The sequence below is a fragment of the Staurois parvus genome, unplaced genomic scaffold (assembly GCF_062004578.1).
Source record: "Staurois parvus isolate SC_StPar_1 unplaced genomic scaffold, SC_StPar_1.0 ptg002140l, whole genome shotgun sequence".
Lineage (NCBI taxonomy): Eukaryota > Metazoa > Chordata > Amphibia > Anura > Ranidae > Staurois > Staurois parvus.
Window position 1 is genome coordinate 2,828,057 of NW_028319936.1, and position 19,254 is coordinate 2,847,310.

The following is a 19,254-nucleotide window of genomic DNA, read 5'->3' on the forward strand; positions in this document are numbered from 1 at the left end:
GGCTGATTTACTAAATGAATTCAGAATCTTCACACAATAAATCGTGTGAATATCCACTTCAGAAAAGAAAAAGGTAAACAGAAGTGTATGGTGTGAAGATTTTCAACTTCTTTAGTAAATCCACTGCAGTATATGAAGTCATTTTGGGAGTGAATCAAAAGTGAGAGTTGTAGGTTGCCTTGATCTATAATATTCTTTGTATGGTCAGGACAAGATTTGAAATTGCCTAAAAAAAATCGTGTGTGGCCAGCATACTTTTCTCTCTGCATGAATAACTAAACATTCACTAACTTTGAGGTCAAGGAGGATACAGCTGCCTACATGAGGACTGGACATTAGCAAACAAAAAATTGTAGGGCAGCTCAGGATAACCCCTCCTGCAACCAGTACTCCTGAAATTTGGGACACTTCCAGCATATATGTGCCATTGTGCCTTTTAGTTCCACATCCTCTCCAACATAAAGGTGATTTATCTATTTTCTGCTTATGTGCCACACTTGGTGTAATATACCACCTTGCTAAACATTTATAATTCATAAATATTTTTGTTTTCTGTTGCTCATCAAACAATATTTCAATTTCCCTTTCCCATTTCTCAATGTACAAAGGAGGGGTAGCTTCTGTTATTTTGGTAAGAGTTTTATAAATCCGAAAAGTACCATGTTTCCATGTTTTATTTATAATAAATAGTTATTCTAATGTATTTAAATCTGTCATTGGTCTTAAGGGCTTAGGGAGCGTTACAACAAAATGTTTTAACTGAATATATCTCCACTCGTTTAATGTAAAAAAAACCTCCTTTTTTTAACTCCTGAAAGGAGCACATTTTCCCCCATCCATTATATCCTTTTAACTGTGCATTCTCTTTTCTTATCCATTTACCTGAAATATTTTCCCTCCCTGGAGGGAAGAAATCTATATCTACCAACGGCATCAATGTAGAATTGAACTCCCAACCCATTTGTTTATGAATCATATCCCAAACCCTAATTGTGCTTCGTGTATAAGTGCTTATACTTTCTTCTAACATACGATATTGATGTGGAATCCATACTATCTTGTCCAGTTGTGTCCCACTTAATGTGTTTTCTATATTCACCCAACTTTTCCTTGGTGCATTATATATCCAATCAAAAATACATGAAAGTAACACTGAATAGTAATATCTCTTAAGATCAGACACACCTAAACCCTCCTTCTCCTTGTCTCTATATAACACTTCATAGCTTATTCTCGTTTATTTATTTTCCCAAATATACCTCAGTATAATTTTTTTAATTATTTTAAAATAGGTTCCTGGAAAGTGTATAGGCAGCAAATGGAATTTATATAGGATTTTCAGGATGATTATCATTTTTATCAAATTTATTTGTCCTGCCCAAGAAAGTGGTCCTACCGACAAGTTCTTTACCCATTTCAATACCATGCAATTTTACACCTTCCTGCCCAGGCCAGTTTTCACGTTTCAGCGCTCTCACACTTTGAATGACAATTGCGCGGTCATACAACATTGTACCCAAACTAAAATTTTATAATTTTCTTCACACAACTAGAGCTTTCTTTTGGTGGTATTTAATCACCGCTGGGGTTTTTATTTTTTGCTAAATTAACAAAAAAAGACCAAAAATTTTGAAAAAAAACACGTTTTTCTTTGTTTCTGTTATAAAAGTTTACAAATAAATAATTGTTCTTCATAAATTTAGGCCGAGATGTATTCTACTACATGTCTTTGGTGAAAATAACCCAAATTAGGATGTATTTTGTAGTATGTAGGAAAGTTATAGAGTTCACAAACTATGGTATAGATCTGAATATTGATCAATCCTGAAGTACTGATGGCCAATCTAATTTCTTGAGGTCCAAGAATGTCAGAATAGTACAGATATCCCCAAATGACCCCTTTTTGCAGAGTAGACAGTCCGACATACTTCATAAGAGGAATGGCGAGTTTTTTGAAGTTGTATTTTTTTTGTCATAATTTTTCGGAAAATGAAAAAATTAAGAAAATTTATTTCACAATTTTTTTTTTTACATACTGTCACCAGTGCAGTACAGCGTCATCATATAACTGGCATGGCGGTGAACAGGGACACTGACTGGTGACAGTATGAAAAAAATAAAAAAATATATATTTTTTTAATTTTTTTTTATTTTTTTATTATTTTTAATTTTTTATTACATTTTTTTTATTTTTTTTAAGATTTTTTTTCATATTTTACTATGACCAAAGTAGTACAATGTTACCATAGTAACATTGTACTACTTTGGGGAAGTGATCAGTATTTTTTTTATTTTTTTTTTTTTTACACAATTTGCTTATAGCAAAGAATTACTTTGCTATAAGCAAGCATTTACCAGAATGAAATCGATTCATTCAGTTTTTTTTTTTTTTGTGCTTAGCTGTGATTTGGTCACAGCTAATCACATGACATGTGCATGTGACCTGCTGTGACCATTCACAGCTAGGCACTAGTATACAATGGATGGCATGAATGAACAACTGTCATGTGACCTGCTGTGATTGGTCACAGCAGGTCACATGGTACCAGCAACGGGAGCCGGTACTCGGATCTGTCATCGGCCGTGTCAGAGGTACATGGCCGGTGACAGATCGCGCCACTCTGGCATTAGATCTTTCAACCTAGTTGCCAGGACCTTTGCAAATAGTTTAGGATCCGTATTTAACAGTGAGATAGGCCGGTAACTAGCACACTGGGTCCCATCTTTTCCCTCTTTTTGTATAAGCGTAATATATGCTTGCAATGATTCCTCTCTCATTTCCAACCCGTCTCTTAATGCATTCATATATACACTCAATTTGGGGACTAATTGTTCTTTAAATTTTTTATAATATCTTACTGTTTGCCCGTTGGGCCCCGGGCTCTTCCCAGCAGCTGTCCCCTTCAATGCCCCTTGGATTTCCTCCTGCGATATCAGTTTTTCAAAGTGTTTTAACCATTATTCTTCTAATTTTGGTAGGTTCGTCTCCCTTAAATACATCTATCTCTGTCTAGTTCTCTCCTCTTCCCCACCTTTTAACTGTTTTTCGGTTTATGTCATATAGTTTACTATAATATTTTTTAAATACCGTAGCGATATCAGTGGTCGAATGCACCCGTTCTCCATTATCTTCCTTAATTTTCTCGATATAATTCCTTGATTTCTTCTTTTTCTGTGTTCTCATTAGATATTTAACTGGTTTATTCCCCCACTGATATCTCTCTCGCCATCATGTTGAAAGTTCTCCTCGTTTCTTCCTCCATTAAATTACTTAATTCCTCTCTGTTTTTTATTATTTGCTGCTGTATGTCTGTTACTCTTCTCTTTTTATGTGACTGTTCAAGTTCGTATAATTCCCTTAAAAGCGTATTCATTTTTTTTTTGCCGTTCCTTTTTTTTTACCCCAATTGCTATCAGAATTCCGCTGATATATGCCTTATGGGCTTCCCAAACCGTGGCTATTGATATTTCTTTGATCTCATTTCTTTCAAAGTACTGTTCTCATTTAACTTCCACGTATTTATCTTATTCTGCTCTCTCCCCCATAATAGCTTTACTGGAACTAGTGCATGGTCTGATATTGCTGTAACTTCTATATTTACTTTAACCAATGACTCCAATAGTCTATGTTCAATCAATATATAATCTAATCTTGAATACGTTGCATGAACTGGAAAATAGGACGTATAGTCTCTATCTCTGGGATATTTAATTCTCCATACATCCACTAGTTGACACTGATATAACATTCTTCGAATTGCTTTCTGACTTCTACTTCCTTCTATCTGCACATGCGACGTTGTTTCAGTCTGAGGATCCATTCAAGAATTAAAATCCCCTGCCACTATCAATTTGCCCATTTGAAATCCAGGAGCCTTCCCAGTATATTCTTAAGATAGGCCACTGGATTTCTATTAGGACAATACATATTTGCCAGTGTACACTCAGTTTCCTGTAATCTCCCCTTCAAGAACAAGAACTGCCTCTCCGGATCCTCCAGCCTATCCTCCAACTTGAATCTTAAATTCTTAGCTATACAAATTGCCACTCCATTAGCCCGCTTAGTAGATGAATCAGCAAAATACCAGGTTGGGTAATATCTAGAGCAGGCATCACTAAATGGTGGACCAGGGTCCGGATGCGGACCGAGTCACTATCCCATCCGGACCCATGCGGTCCCACCATTTAGGAGCCTTTTCTTTCCCCAGCTGTCTAGTGGTCATCCTCACAGAGCTGATAGCTGGAGGTAGGACAGTTCTGGTTGGAGGGCAGAAGCTGCCCGAGGTTAACTAGCAGGTGATTGGTTACTAGGATGAAGGGTAGTCTTAGCAATCAATCACTGTCTGTCAATCACTGTCTGAGTAATGTAGGACAGTGTGTGTGGGGGGTTGAAGTTAAAGAGGCTAAGGACATTAGTGTGAAGGAGGGCTGATGTGAAAAGGAGCCAAGGACTGAATGTAGGGGGACTGAGGACTGAATGTGGGGGGGGGGGACTTAGAACAGTATTGGTGGGGGGGGGGGCTGAGGACATTAAGTGGGGAGGGGGGGATGAGTACATTAAAATAAAGTGGAGGAGCTGAGAATTTAAATGTTTTAAGGGCTAGTGGCTGCGATGTGTGTGTGTGTGTGTGGGGGGGGGGCGCCTGAGAGCATTAAAGTGGGGGGGCTGAGAGCATTAAAGTGGGGGGGGACTGGGGACAGTAATGTTGGGGGCTAAGGACAGTAACATGGGGGGGCTAAGAACTGTAATGTGGGGCTGAAGATAGTAATGTGGGGTGGCTGAGGACAATAATGTGTGGGAGGGGCTGAGGATAGTAACATGGGGGGTCAGGACAGTAACATGGGGGGCTGAGGACAGTAATGTGGGAGCTGAGGATAGTAACATGGGGGGGAGCTGAAGACTGTAACATGGGAGGGCTGAGTAAGTACAGTAGCTTGCTGGGGGGTGTTTGAGGACAGTAATGTGGGGGGATGATGTAAAAAGGGGCAGAGTACTCTTCAGTGAAGGGGACAGAGGACAGTAATGTTGGGGGGTGGAAGTGTGAGAACACTACTGTGAAAGGGGTGGAGGGGGGAGATAGGGGGAGCTGAGGACCCTCATCAAGAGAGGATCTTGCTGTGATTGAGGAGGGGACTGTGATGTGCAGCGGGGATTGAGGACACTGATGTAAAAACAGGTTCAGATCTGTATATGTGCATTTGGTGCACACATCGCGGGTAGGTCGGCTCATTCATTTTAATGGGCGGCACTACCTGCAAGAAACACGAAGAAGTCCCCGACTCTTTTTTTTTTTTTCTTTACAAAATTGCACTGCAGCAACACGTGTTTTGGCGCACACAAAAACGTACCACAGGGACTTGAAATTCGGACCTTTGATGCATGAAAATTTTACTGCCCAGACCTCTGTGAATTTTAATTCAATACCACTGATCTGGAGTATAGTTTTACATTTGTTTCCTGTAATAAATGTGTCTCTTGTAAAAACGCTATTCTAATAGATCGTTGTTGTAATTCTCTAAGGATCTTATGCCTTTTTCCTGGTATATTCAATCTCTTAACATTATAAGTCATAAAATGGACCTCCTCCATCTCTCTTGTGTATATTTTTTTTTCTTCTCTTTCCCTCTCCTTTACTCTTTCCCTCCATCTACCTTTTTCCCAACAAGGGTACCATCAACCTTTCGAAGGAGCACGGAGCAATCTCCTGTATAATTCTCCCTCTCCTTCCCTCCCCCCCTTTCCCTGACCCCATATCCCACCCCTATTCCCCCTATGCTCTTACGTCACCTTTGAATTGCTTGTGGTCCTAATCCCACCTTTTGAGTCCGAGCTGGGGTGGAGCTCTGACCACAAGCGCCCATCCAGACCGTGTTCCCAGACCCTAGGCTGCATGTCTGGATGTATCTGCAGCTTCCTGTTTCCCGCCTCTCTTCTTAAATTTTTACTTTATTTAGGAGGCAATATCGAGGGAGGGAGGGAGGGAGGGAGGGAGGGAGGGAGGGAGGGAGGGGAGGAACGAATCCCCCCCCCAAAAAAAACAAAAAGAAAACAGAAATTAACTATGTACTTCCAAAAATAATTTTCCGTTCCTCCCCTATTTTATCTATAGTGCATTCTCATTTTGGGGACTGTATGCCAGCTATCACTTTCTATTCCCCTATTCTCTTCCACCCCCTTCTCCCATCCTGGAATGTCTACATGCTGTAATTCAAGTCTCTCACAAAAGTCTCTCAGATCGTCCAGAAATCTCAATCTTGCAGAGTGGCCATCTTTCCAGCCAATTAGGCATTCAGGAAAACCTCAACTGTATCGCACATTTTGTTTTTTCATTTGTTTCAGTAATGGTTTCAACATTCTCCTTCTAGCCAATGTTTTTCATGATATATCTGCAAAAATCTGTAGATTTGCTTCTCCATATTTTATTACTGGTTTTCCCTTTGTCTTCTTTCATAGCTCCACTTTGTCTTTATAATGTTGGAATCAAACAATCACATCTCTTGGGTTTCCATTTCCTCTTCCTATTCTGTGCACTCTGTCGATTTTCAGATGCTCTGTTCCTGATCTGTCTGTTATTATTTTAAACATTTTCATACTAGTCTCCATCAGGTCTTCTCCTTCCGAGGTCTCAGGTAAACCCCATATCATCAGATTACACCTACTGTCTCTGTTCTCCTGATCTTCCAGTTTATATAGCGGACTCCTTTGTTCCTTTCTCACATCTTCAATCTGTTTTTCTAATTTTATTATTGCTTGGGCATGCTTATCTAATTTCCCCTCCGTCTCTTCTACTCGCGACAAGACTTGCCCCAGATCTTTGTGTACTATTGCCATCTCCTGCTTTATAGAGCGTTCCAGTCTCATAAACATATCTGCTATATCAGCTTTAGTAAGCATCTATGGGATCCCTCCTTGCTCATCGAAGTTTTCCATAGCCAACTCATTTTCAATATCTTCCCCTTCAGCATTTTGGCTAATCTTAGATATTCCCATAGATAATTTGGAATGATCCCCATTGGTGGGTTCCATCTCCCGCCTGACGCTTACTCCTTGTTGTCTCTCTGGGGTCTGTCCCTCCAAGTTTTTTCTTGTGGGGGGTATATACTTTTTAATTGAGCTTGTTTGGGAAGTCTTTGATCCCCCTCTTTGCTGCTTTACTTTTCGTGGTATTAAATTATTTTCTATCTTTTCCCAACCAGGGATTTACTTCTGTTGGGCAAATAGGGAATATAACGCTCCAAAAATAGTGTCTCTTGGGTTTTCTTTTCCCTAAGGGTCTCCAATATCTTCACCTTTCTTATGTCTCTATGCCTGCTCCTTCTGGCCCCCCTGGGTGATTCCCCCTATTACGCTTCAAACAATGCAGATCCTTTTAACATTTTTGAAACTCACATCCCTTGTAGACCCTCTGCGCCTCCTTCTTGCCACTTTCCTCCCATTAAGGTTACCTTGGTTGCTGATGGGCTACCTTTCATCACAGGGATCTCTCACACTGTCAGGTGGCTGATCTCCCCCGTAGCAATGGCAAACTGTTTTTGGGGGGTCACCCTCTATGCAGTTCCTCGGGTCCCGGGCTCCTTAACAGTCAGAGCAGGCTTATGACAAATAGGGGGGTGGGGCCAGGCTCTCCGTACAGAGCCAGACGGTATTTCCGCTTCTCAGTGCTCCTCCACGGTGGCCACGTGACCACCCAGCGTCTGCCACTCCAGCCTCTGGCAAGGTCCGCCTCCCTTCCAGGCAGCTGCTTCCTCTCTCCATCCTCCGCGGCCCAACGGCCTGCACACAGGGGACCCACAGGATTCTCAAGCGGTAGCGGTCCTGAGCCCCAGGTGAGTTAAAGCCTCCTGGGCGATACTAGCTTGCGGGTTACAGGGAGCACTGGCTATCCGGAGGCTCTCACATTGAGCTCTTGGTCAGCACCATGTTATAGCTCCTCCCCCGACCACTAATGTACTTATATTTTAGTTCAGTGTTTTTCTTTATTTTAGCTTTGTCAAGCATATTTTATGAATGAAATAATTTGATACTGTATAATTAACTTGTTCTGATAATTAGTATTGCATAAAAAGAAAATATTTATGGCAGTGTTTACTCTTTAGGCACCTCGAAGTTCCTTCTTTAGGGTCAGTCGGACCCCTGCACCAAACTCATACCACATTAAAGATGCCCTATTTGCACAACAGGATTTTAACAAAAGCAACTCCAGCATGTTCCATCAGCCTATAGCTATAAAAGTGGAGGACACAAAACATCTTACACCAGCTCCAAATCAGTACAAAGTAAGTGTATGTCAGTTATTTTTATCCAAATGGGACAAAACACTTTGTACAGTAAAACACTACATTTTAGCTTGCAGAAAGTATTGGTTCTGGTTGGAAATACCTTGCGCTTTTAAAGTGCAGAGCACTGTTTACTTTTTTAACTTTATTGAAATGTCACAGTGTGACATTCATTCATTTCTGTGCACTGCATCTCAGCTAGAAACCCAGCTGTTTGTGAGCTGTAGGTGGAGCAGAAAAAAACAGACATGTTGCAGATTTCTTTACAGCACTACAATTCACCCAAAGGCTGCATTCAAATGTGAATAGGGCATACAGTGAGGAACAGAACATCCTGCGATTTTGCAAGTTCTCCCACTTAGAAATCATGGAGGGGTCTGAAATTCACATTGTACGTGTTTTCCCACTCTGAGAGACAGAATTAAAAAAAAAACAAATTCAGTAAATCACATTGTATGATTTTTAAAGAATGTATTTGTCTTGCACTGCTGAACATAAGTATTTGAACACCTAAGAAACAGCAAGAATTCTGGCTCTCAAAGACCTGTTACTGTGCCTTTAAAAAGTCCACCTCTACTCCACTCATTAATCTACCTTAGTAGCACCTGTCTGAGCTCTTTAAAGACACCTGTCCACCCCAGTCAGTCAGACACCAACTACTACCATGGGCAAGACCAAAGAGCTGTCAAAAGACACCAGAGACAAAATTGTGGACCTCCACAAGGCTGGAAAGGGCTACGGGGCAATTGCCAAGCAGCTTGGTGAAAATAGATCAACTGTTGGAGCAATTGTTAGAAAATGGAAGAGGCTAAAGGCGACTGTCAGTCTCCTTCGGACTGGAGCTCCATGCAAGATCTCACCTCATGGGGTATCACTGATGATAAGAAAGGTGAGGAATCAGCCCAGAACTACAAGGGAGGAGATGGTCAATGACATGAAGAGAGCTGGGACCACAGTTTCAAAGGTCACTGTAGGTAAAACACTATGCCTTCATGCTTTCAAATCATGCATTGCACAGCAGGTTCCCCTGCTCAAGTCATCACATGTCCAGGCCCGTCTGAAATTTGCCAATGACCATCTGGATGATCCAGAGGAGGCATGGGAGAAAGTGATGTGGTCAGATGAGACCAAAGTAGAACTTTTTGGTCTAAACTTCACTCGTCGTGTTTGGAGGACAAAGAAGGATGAGTTGCATCCCAGGAACACCATCCCTACTGTGAAGCATGGGGGTGGTAACATCATGCTTTGGGGGTGCTTTTCTGCGAAGGGGACAGGACAACTGCACTGTATTAAGGAGAGGATGAATGGGGCCATTTATTGTGAGATTTTGAGCAACAACCTCCTTCCCTCAGTCAGAGCATTGAAGATGGGTCGTGGCTGGGTCTTCCAACATGACAACGATCCGAAGCACACAGCCAGGATAACCAAGGAGTGGCTCCGTAAGAAGCATATCAAGGTTCTGGAGTGGCCTAGCCAGACCTAAATCCAATAGAACATCTTTGGAGGGAGCTGAAACTCCGTGTTGCTCAGCGACAGCCACGAAACCTGACAGATTTAGAGGAGATCTGTGTGGAGGAGTGGGCCAAAATCCCTGTTGCAGTGTGTGCAAACCTGATCAAGAACTACAGGAAACATTTGACCTCTGTAATTGCAAACAAAGGCTTCTGTACCAAATATTAACACTGATTTTCTCAGGTGTTCAAATACTTATGTTCAGCAGTGCAAGACAAATAAATTCTTTAAAAATCATATAATGTGATTTCCTGAATTTTTTTTTTAATTCTGTCTCTCAGAGTGGGAATGCACCTACAATGTGAATTTCAGACCCCTCCATGATTTCTAAGTGGGAGAACTTGCAAAATCGCAGGATGTTCAAATACTTCTTTTTCTCACTGTATAGAAAACAATTGTTTTCTGTGTGCCCTTGTTGAGATCGGTGTTTTTCTAGTGTAGAAAAACACAGATTTCGGCCCAAGTGTAAATGAGCCCTAAAATACAATTTCCGTTATTCTCAGTGATACACTATTTTTCTCAGTAGCACAACTGGCGAAGATTCTCTAGTTTTTTTATAAATGCACTGTTACTGGACGCGATACAATGTACTTTGTAAAATGTGATTTTGCTTCTCTACATAGTCCAATAACGTAAGGCTGGATTCATACCTGTGCATTCTCCCCTGATGAGAGTTTCATTGAAATGAATGGAAGCGTATATAAATGTGCACCAATGTACATAAATTTGTGTTGCTGCCAGTTTTCAGCATGTTCTATATTGGATATCAACATGTGTCGAAACACACACCAGCGCATGTTGATGAATGCCATGGTACATTTATGTACATTATGACATGTCCAAGTGCATCATGCTCTGTAACATTTTTTCAAGGATTTCAATGTACAACACCTCAAGCTGAAATGCAAAGATATAAATCCAGCCTAAAAGCAGACATTAAAAACAGCTTGCCCATAATTAATTTCTGGTTCCCCTTTTTAGTATGGTGAGTCCCTTAAAGGAAGTTTCTGCTCTTCTTGGCTAACAATGCAGTGACTAATAGTACTCATGCTAAATAACCTTAAGCTAGCCATAAATTAGTAGAAAATTGTTCAAAATTTCATAATAAACACCCGATTGTTAAACTTTCTAAATGTTAGTGAGCTCATATTGATTCTTGAAATGCAAAGATTTATGACAAAAAAAGAACTTGTTGTATTTATTTAGTATGAGCAAACAGGGGCGGACTGACAACTCATGGGGCCCCCCGGGCAATAGGGGATCATGGGGCCCCTGTGTCCTTGCCCACACCCACAAAAGCCTATGAAAAAGCCAATGAAAGGTGCCAGGGGCATCTCATGGGGCCCCCTACTGACCCCGGGCCCTCGAGCAGTGCCCAAGCGCTTGAATGGTCAGTCCGCCCCTGTGAGCAAACCATTTCTGAAGCGTGAATAGCAGAATCAATCAAGAAAAACATGATAAATTGTATCATGAGCGTTTATCCTATAATCAAACGAGAAAAAAAATTTACCTTTTGTGTTGTGCGCAAACAATATGTCAACAATTGGAGGGAACAGTTTATTTTAATGATGGCTTTATCACACACCTATTTGACAGATCTTTATCAAACATGAAAAATTTTTTGAATAATTTTCTACTCATCAATGGCCAGCTTTAGACAGCAACCAGTGGCAGCTACAGCTGTGATATGATCTATAAAGCCTATAAAATACGCCATTGTACAATTTCTGTAGCTTTACCAAAGCATGTAATGTTATAACCTACCTAAACAATATGTAGCACCCTCTTAGTTCAGCTAAGTGGAGATAGATCTCAATGGTTGGTCAGGAGCTGGTTAGCAGCTCAGGTGTGATAGCCAGAGGGGTACAATTGTGGTCAGGGCTGAGAGACTCTGCAGGCCAGCCCCTCTGGAATTTCCCCCTGCTCTGAGGCTTTTGGAGGAGGGCCTTGGAGGCAGTGGGTGGATCTGTGGAGTGGCTGTCTACACTCTTGAGGGACCTCAGCCAATCCCCAACAGAAGGCTTGGCAAGGGGCTTGAACTCACTTAAAAATGTTAGAGCCTACTCAGTAGCAGGAGTGTGGTGGTGGGAGACTTGTAGACAGCGGAAGGAGGAGGAAGGCTGCCAGGAGGCCTAGTGGGATGGGGCCTGACTGCAAGCCTGGAGCTGGACAGGAGGAAAACTCAGGATTCACTGGCCCCCTGAGTGAGGACCAGCAGTATGGCAGGGAAGGAGCATCCCAGCTGATAGGACTGGTAGCAGCAGCCAACCCGCAAGCAGTACAGGAGAGGATCTGAGTGAGTACACCTGCACCCTCTGGTCGGATAGCGGAAGGAGCACTCTGGTGGGAAATCAGATTAGTCCCCTACTAGTGGCTGTTCACCTCAATTAAAGGAATGGGAGCCAAATCCCCTGCTCAAGAAGAAAGTCTCCAGATTGCTGGGTGAAGGTGAGTTCATCTAGTGTCTGGGGTGGTACAGCTAGGAGATGCTGGCTAGCACTCCAACAGAGACTGCATCAGAGAAGTACAGCTTGTGAATAGTTCAGGAAGTTGTCCTCAGATATCTATTCCCTTGGGTGTCCTATACCCCTCTTACCCTATCCAAGTTCCAATCCCCTTAATAAAATAACAAAACCAATGTACAAGGATTGATTTGTGCCTCGGAATGAAAGCTTGTGTGGAAAATGCTGAATGACTGGCTATGCGGGACTATAAGGGGACCCAATTCATCAGCAATCCCTAAGGGGTAGTGCTATAAATACATTTAATCTGTATCTATTCAAGCAGGCTATTGCATTACATACTGTAGTTTTTGGTGAATCTAAAGATTGCACAATTAGATTTTAGAGATATAGAGTAGTTACTTTTTCTAGACAGATGAGGTCCTTTGGGGAAGATCTGGATGGCAGAATCTAGGGAAATAGCAAGTTTGCAAATAATAATGTATGTACATACTGTAATAATAATGCATATATGGTTCCCTGGTTTGTAATCTTGTATCTACTGTATTTATATAACTGAATTTATTTAACAATATATACTTTAAATAAAATATAGTGCTGTTGCACTTAGGAATAGATATGCATGCAACTTTGATAAGTATACGCTGCAGTCCTAATTTGTGAACCAATAACACAAAAACAAACAAAATACCATGTGTACCACGCATAAATTAAGTGCATTAAATTTGGCAATACATAAGTAATTTTGTTTCACATATACAAAGTGAATAATTGTAACATTCAGTCCCATTACAAAAAAATAAAGTGCCCAAGTGTTGAATACTAATTGGTGAACTTCATGCAAAAATGACAGGTGCTCCTCTGTGCTCAGTCGGTGCCCCACATGGATGTGCACTCATCGTTAGCCATGGACCACCTATTTCTAGGTTGATCTTAAGTGCCTGGTTTGGGACTAGCCCAATGCGTGATGGCAAGAATGGCACTAATATTTATTCCTGGGAGACATGCGATCTGGCTGATCGTAACCAATAGGATGATGACCAGCTTGGATATAAATGACCATGTAGTTTCAAAAGAGCCTTTTTAAACTTTCTCCTCTCCTCCCAGGCAGTAAACCAAGTTTCAGCACGTGAACAGATACAAAAGCAAACATCCCATAGTGTAAAACCATAAAAAACTTTAATGATGGGGAGAAATTATAAGAATAAAACTCACAAGCAAAGTGCCCATAACCTGGCATTCAGTGTATTCAGCCGTGCTGCCTGTGAATAGGAACCAAGATGGCTGCAGCGTTCCAGCGTGCATTCCAAAGGGCGAAAATGACATCAGCAGAAGTTGCGTCATCAAACCTCGACCAGTTTCGATCAATGGATCGTCATCAGAAAGTGCAAGATCTGCCATTTTGGAGATGTTATTTATACACAGCAGTAATTAAATCACTTGCTGAAGCTGTGTCACTTAATTACTTGCCCAAATCTATCCATAATTACCTGCAACATTGCTGAATACAGTGTACATATGCCGGATATGCTTGGGCTATTAAACAAAAATTAAATCATAAAGTAAATTTAGTGCATAAAATACAGCGATGGGGTTCTTAAAGCGGGGTTTTTTTTTCCCTTTAGGAACCCCATCGCTGTGTTTTTACACGAAGTTTACCAATTAGTATTCAACACCTGGACACTTTATTTTTCTGTATTGGGACTGAATGTTACAATTATTCACTTTGTTTGTATACATGAAACAATATTACTCATGTATTGCCAAATTTATTGCACTTTAATTTATGCGTGGTCCACGTGGTATTTTGTTAATATATACTTTAAATCATAGTTTTGGTATGTGTCTGATGTTTGAAAAACACCACAGGATAAACTAGAATGTCCTTTGAAGTATAAGTAAAGGCAAAATGTTTTTTTGTTTTTGTTTTGTTTGTTTTTTTTAGTGTTGGATAGAGTGGAGAGGGCTTAGAATACCTGTAAGGTTTTTTATTGCTGTCTGTGAAAGTGAATGAAATTTATAAATTTTGGGCTGCCACCAGAACAGGAATTGAGGGGAAATCTTTCAATGGGTACACAAGTTCTGGTGACACTGCTGACAACCAGGGATTCCACAGTTTAGAGGGATTTGCCCTCACTTCTTGTTGTGGATATAGGACAGGACGTAAAGGGAAATCTTTCCAATGGGACTGAGATGTCCAAAGAAAAATTGACAGCCCTTTACTTTATCCAAAATAATAAAAAAAAGTTTTTGCCTTTAGTTCTATTTCAAATGTAAATTATTTGAAGATGATATGTGGTCAGCTACGTACAGGGGCGGACTGACCATTCAAGCACTCGGGCACTGCCCGAGGGCCCGGAGTCAGTAGAGGACCCCATGAAATGCCCCTGTTACCTTTTTTATAGGCTTTTTTGAGTGTGGGCAAGTACACAGGGGCCCCATGATCCCTATTGCCCGGGGGCCCCATGAGTTGTCAGTCCGCCCCTGGCTACGTATGGCAACTCTAAGTAACATTTGTAATCCTGACAATCTTAACTGTTGAAGCTAGAAAACATATGATCTCCCTGTAATATCCATGTATACAGTATATTTTGACAAAAATATTTTTTTTCCAGGCATCTATAAATTATTGTCTTCCCAATAACAATGTATCTGCTCAAGCTGCTTTTGTCTCCAGAACAAAGAGAGAGGCTGTACAGTTAAACCCTCTTAAAGTACCTTCACCTTGTAAGTTCTCTTTATATAATGATTAATTGCATCAGCATTCCATTTAAACCTAGAGCAAAAGTTTAAAGAGAAAGATATTCATCACAACCCCACCCAACAATAATTCCTACAGCATTAGAAATGTTCATCCTACATATGACTGAAAACTCATGGCCACCGACCAGAAGATAGGTATATTTGTGTTGGTAAGTATGCAGTCTTTGCTTGGCCTTCTTCTGTTTGAGCATAATGCACTTTACATGAAACTCTTCATACCAACATATAAATTTGGATATAAAATTAAGTGTAGAGCAAGACAGTAGTTGGGGGGGAAGGGGAGGGCTTTCTGATATTTTAGCCCCAGCAAAAAGTGGGCTAGAAATCCTTTAGCCTTCCGGGAGGTTGGTTTCTAAACAGCAATTTGAAGTCTAATAGGTTTGCATCATACGTATCTATCTTGCGATATAATGAAAACTTAAAAAAAATGTGACAGGGGTTCATTCAAGACAGATTTTTGTTCTCAATTTCTGGGGCTGTCCTCTCAACAAAATTGTACAATAAACCAAAAAAAATATAAAGAAAGGGATTTTAGATGACTACCCCAGAAATGAATAGAATGAACAATTTTACATCCAGATATGAAAAATAATAGCAAAGCTTTATTACAAATAGTTTTTAAAAGACTCTTAAAATCATATCCTACAGGGACATTTCATAATGCAAAAGTCTTTAACCTTGGCGCGTTTTGCTTTTTATATTGTCCTGTTTGATCATGCAGGCACCTGTAGCTCAAGTACATACTTATGAAAGAGAATCCAGTGTTTTTACCCCACTGACAATGCAAAAATGCATGTTATGCACATTTTTCTGGTGCTCTGATAATAGGATTGCAAGGCCAAAATGCGTAACCCTTCCCCAAAGAAGTTCCTGTACGGCACTTCACTGCTAAAAACTTGTAACAATGCACAAATTAAACTACTCAAAATGGCCTAACATGAATGGGGCCTTAGATGGGCTTTAAGAAAGGACATGTGTGCACTCTTAGTTCAAGAAACCCATTACTAAACCTAAAACTCCCCCTTTTAGGTTAAACATAAGTAACTCTAAATCAATTCCATATACCATTACTAATATTAAATGTAATATATTTTCAGTGATCTATCTAAGGAGTTTTCATTTTAGTCTCCCTTAATAAAACCCTTCTTTTTTTTTTTTTTTTTTCTTTTATTTAGATATAATTGTTCTTAGGAACATCGTTATGTAATTATGCTGTCATAGTAACCAACCAATGTGTGGTACTGCCTGAGACAAATGATATTATTTCCAATCTCAGCAAACCTTGGAGAGGGATCCCTGCTGACCCCCGGGATCTCTTCCTAAAATAAAGACTTTTTTTAAATCAAACATGACAAAGAAAAGCATTTGTATGTTGCCTTAACTACCCCAAATGCATTTCCATCCTAACATTTTAAAATACAACACTAGAAAAACACATAATATATTTTATTATACATTTCTCTAAAATTACATTTTCAAGGTCATCTATAGTTTTAAAATGATTATTATGCTTTTCCTGCAATAATTAGTTTTTTAATATCAATTAAACTTTAAAAGGTGATTATTTTGGCGTGCGTAATACGAATTCTGCAGTTCCAAATTTTGCATGATCGATAATGCTTCCATTATACATACAGTATAAATTTGTCACAGATCCCACACATTTTAGCTTACTGTTCACAAATGTAAGAAACTAGTAAATGTGAAAGACAATCTAGCATTTTGAAAACTTTATTATTGCAACACACAGGCACTAGCATTTAAACTGCTAATTTTACTACAAACGTTGATGTTATGATTGCAAATCCTATGCAGCAAGTAGGCTAAGAATTGTAGCCCTCTTTTGTGGGGATTATGAGAAACGGCCCACCCCAAACAGGATAATGTACTAAACCTGTAGGTAAATAAGAAAACCAGAACCTTCGCTAAGTGGAAGAGAGAGAGAGAGTAAGTGCCTCCACGGGGCCTCTGTGAGCGGAGGGGATTCCCTTCCAGGGAAATTAATCAGTAATCTAATCAAAGTACCTGTGAGCAGAGGAACTACTGCCCAACAGGAGTCCTGTTGGAATTGTGCACAAATACGTGGGTATATATAGTTTTTAATAGAGATACCTCCAGATGAATGATTCAGCTAAGTCCAGCTAAAGGGGCCTCTGAGAATGATCACAATGTGGTGTCTGTTGTTGGACCTGAAGACACAGTGGGGGAGATTTACTAAACCAGGTGCGCTCAGAATCTGGTGCAACTGTGCATGGTAGCCAATTAGCTTCTGCTTGTTCAATCAAAGTGTTACTAAACCCACAACAGTAAAATCAGTCTGTATATGCAGTATAAGCAGTAAAGCATGCTTGTTATAGTCACTGTGAAACCTAAAGGGTTAATTCTCTGCATTGCGTAAAAAGACTGTTTTATCCTGATTTCTCTGATCCTCTCCTTCTTTCAGTGTCTCCCTCTTATCTCCTGATAAGACATATCGTGTGGAGTCACTTTGCACATGCTCAGTTTGGTTTGTATTGCTGAGAGTGCATGTGTATTTGAAAGTGCATGTGATCAGCAAAGGGCCAATCAACACTGTCCAGACAGAGTTCAGAGATTCTGCATCCTCCTAGAGCAGAATGAAAACTTGTCCTACAAGCTTTAACATGTGCTTTGCTGGACAGTGATAGGGTGTGCTGTGCTGGGGGAGAGGTTTATGGGAAGGCTGGAGTAATATTTAAACTAGGATCGAGGGGGAAAGAAAAACACAAAAGGGCGCACTCTCCTCGTGCATTACCGTAGTTGCAAATGAATTTATTAAAAATGTGACAAATGGATACTCACAAAACGAATGTAAAAAACGAACATGAAGCCAAATGGGTCAATGTCACACAACTAGAGTCCTGTGATGATGGCGCCTGGTGGGAAAAGCTAATGTGTTTCAGGAGTTGAACTCCCTTTTTCAAAGCTAAGATGATAGAGAATGCCCATGCCAGATATATAGGGAGAATGACTGATTAAAATCATCACCACACCCCCTCAATGGTCCTAAATCTATTTGCTGCGTGTGTCACTTCCATGAATTAAATGAATGGAAATAAATGATGCTTGTACAAAGATGTGTGCAAACAATGAACTGCATGCCGCAAGCATAAATGATATGAAAGACTTACTGTATGTGGTATGATGTCCCTTGTGGGAAAATTAAATTATAACGGGGTAGACAGATCAGACAGGGGTCAATACTTATTGGTGGGTGGAATGGGGAAAGATGGGGGGAAGGCTATGGCAGATGATAAGAAGGTTCCCATGTTACAAACAACCAGTGGAATTGGTACCATTTGTATGAAAATAAAAAATATGCAAAATACATGTGAACAATAGAATAAAGTGTTTGTTCACCAATGCCAGAAGTCTGCCAAGCAAAATAGGTGAGTTGGAAGCTTTGGTGCATGAAGAGAACTATGATTTAATTGGTATTGCTGAATCTTGGCTTCATTCTTCACATGACTGGGCCATTAATATTCCTGGCTATGTTCTCTTTTGGAGAGACAGGGTAAATAGGAAAGGTGGTGGTGTCTGTCTCTATGTGAGAAGAATCTCAGAGCGAGTGTGAAAGAGGACCTAGTTGATGGAGAGTGTGATGAGGCTGAAGTATTATGGGTGGAACTGCACATGGGGGTGCGTACTACAAAGGTAATCATTGGAGTGTGTTATAGGCCTCCCAATATTAATGAGGAGGTGGAAACTGACTGGAGTAATGGTACTGCAGGAACAGTTAAAGGGCAAAATTTTTTAAAATTTTTTAAACCTGCTATATGACAATTTTGTGGTACAGTTCATAGAGGCCCCAAGTAGGAATGATGCTCTGCTGGACCTGGTAATCTCAAACCATGCAGAACTTATTACGAATGTCCATATAAAAGAACATCTGAGTAGCAGTGACCATAACATGATTTAATTTATTGTTAGCTGTAAACAGCAAGTGCATACGGGAAAAATAAAACCGCTCAATTTTAAGAGAGCTAATTTTCCAAGGCTGAGAGCTGCTCTCCAAGACTTAGACTGGAAGGGAATATTGGCATCAATGAACACAACACAGAAATGGAAGTTCTTCAAAAAGACTGTATGTAAAATATATTCCCATGGGCAACAAGTTTAAAAGGATAAAAATCAAACCTATGTGGCTTACGGCCAAAGTTAAAAAAGCTATAGATAATAAGAAAAGAGCTTTTATTAAATATAAAAATGAAGGAACGCTATC

General features: G+C 40.2%; 1 protein-coding gene across 1 annotated transcript in view; it reads left to right on the plus strand.

The window, feature by feature from the left end:
• STPG1 (sperm tail PG-rich repeat containing 1) overlaps positions 1-19,254 on the plus strand; it is a 196,003-nt gene that overhangs the window by 110,970 nt on the left and 65,779 nt on the right. The window contains exons 5-6 of the mRNA XM_089665192.1: positions 8,098-8,277; positions 14,867-14,978. Coding sequence (XP_089521318.1) covers positions 8,098-8,277; positions 14,867-14,978 — 292 coding nt within the window. The remainder of the gene's footprint in view (positions 1-8,097; positions 8,278-14,866; positions 14,979-19,254) is intronic.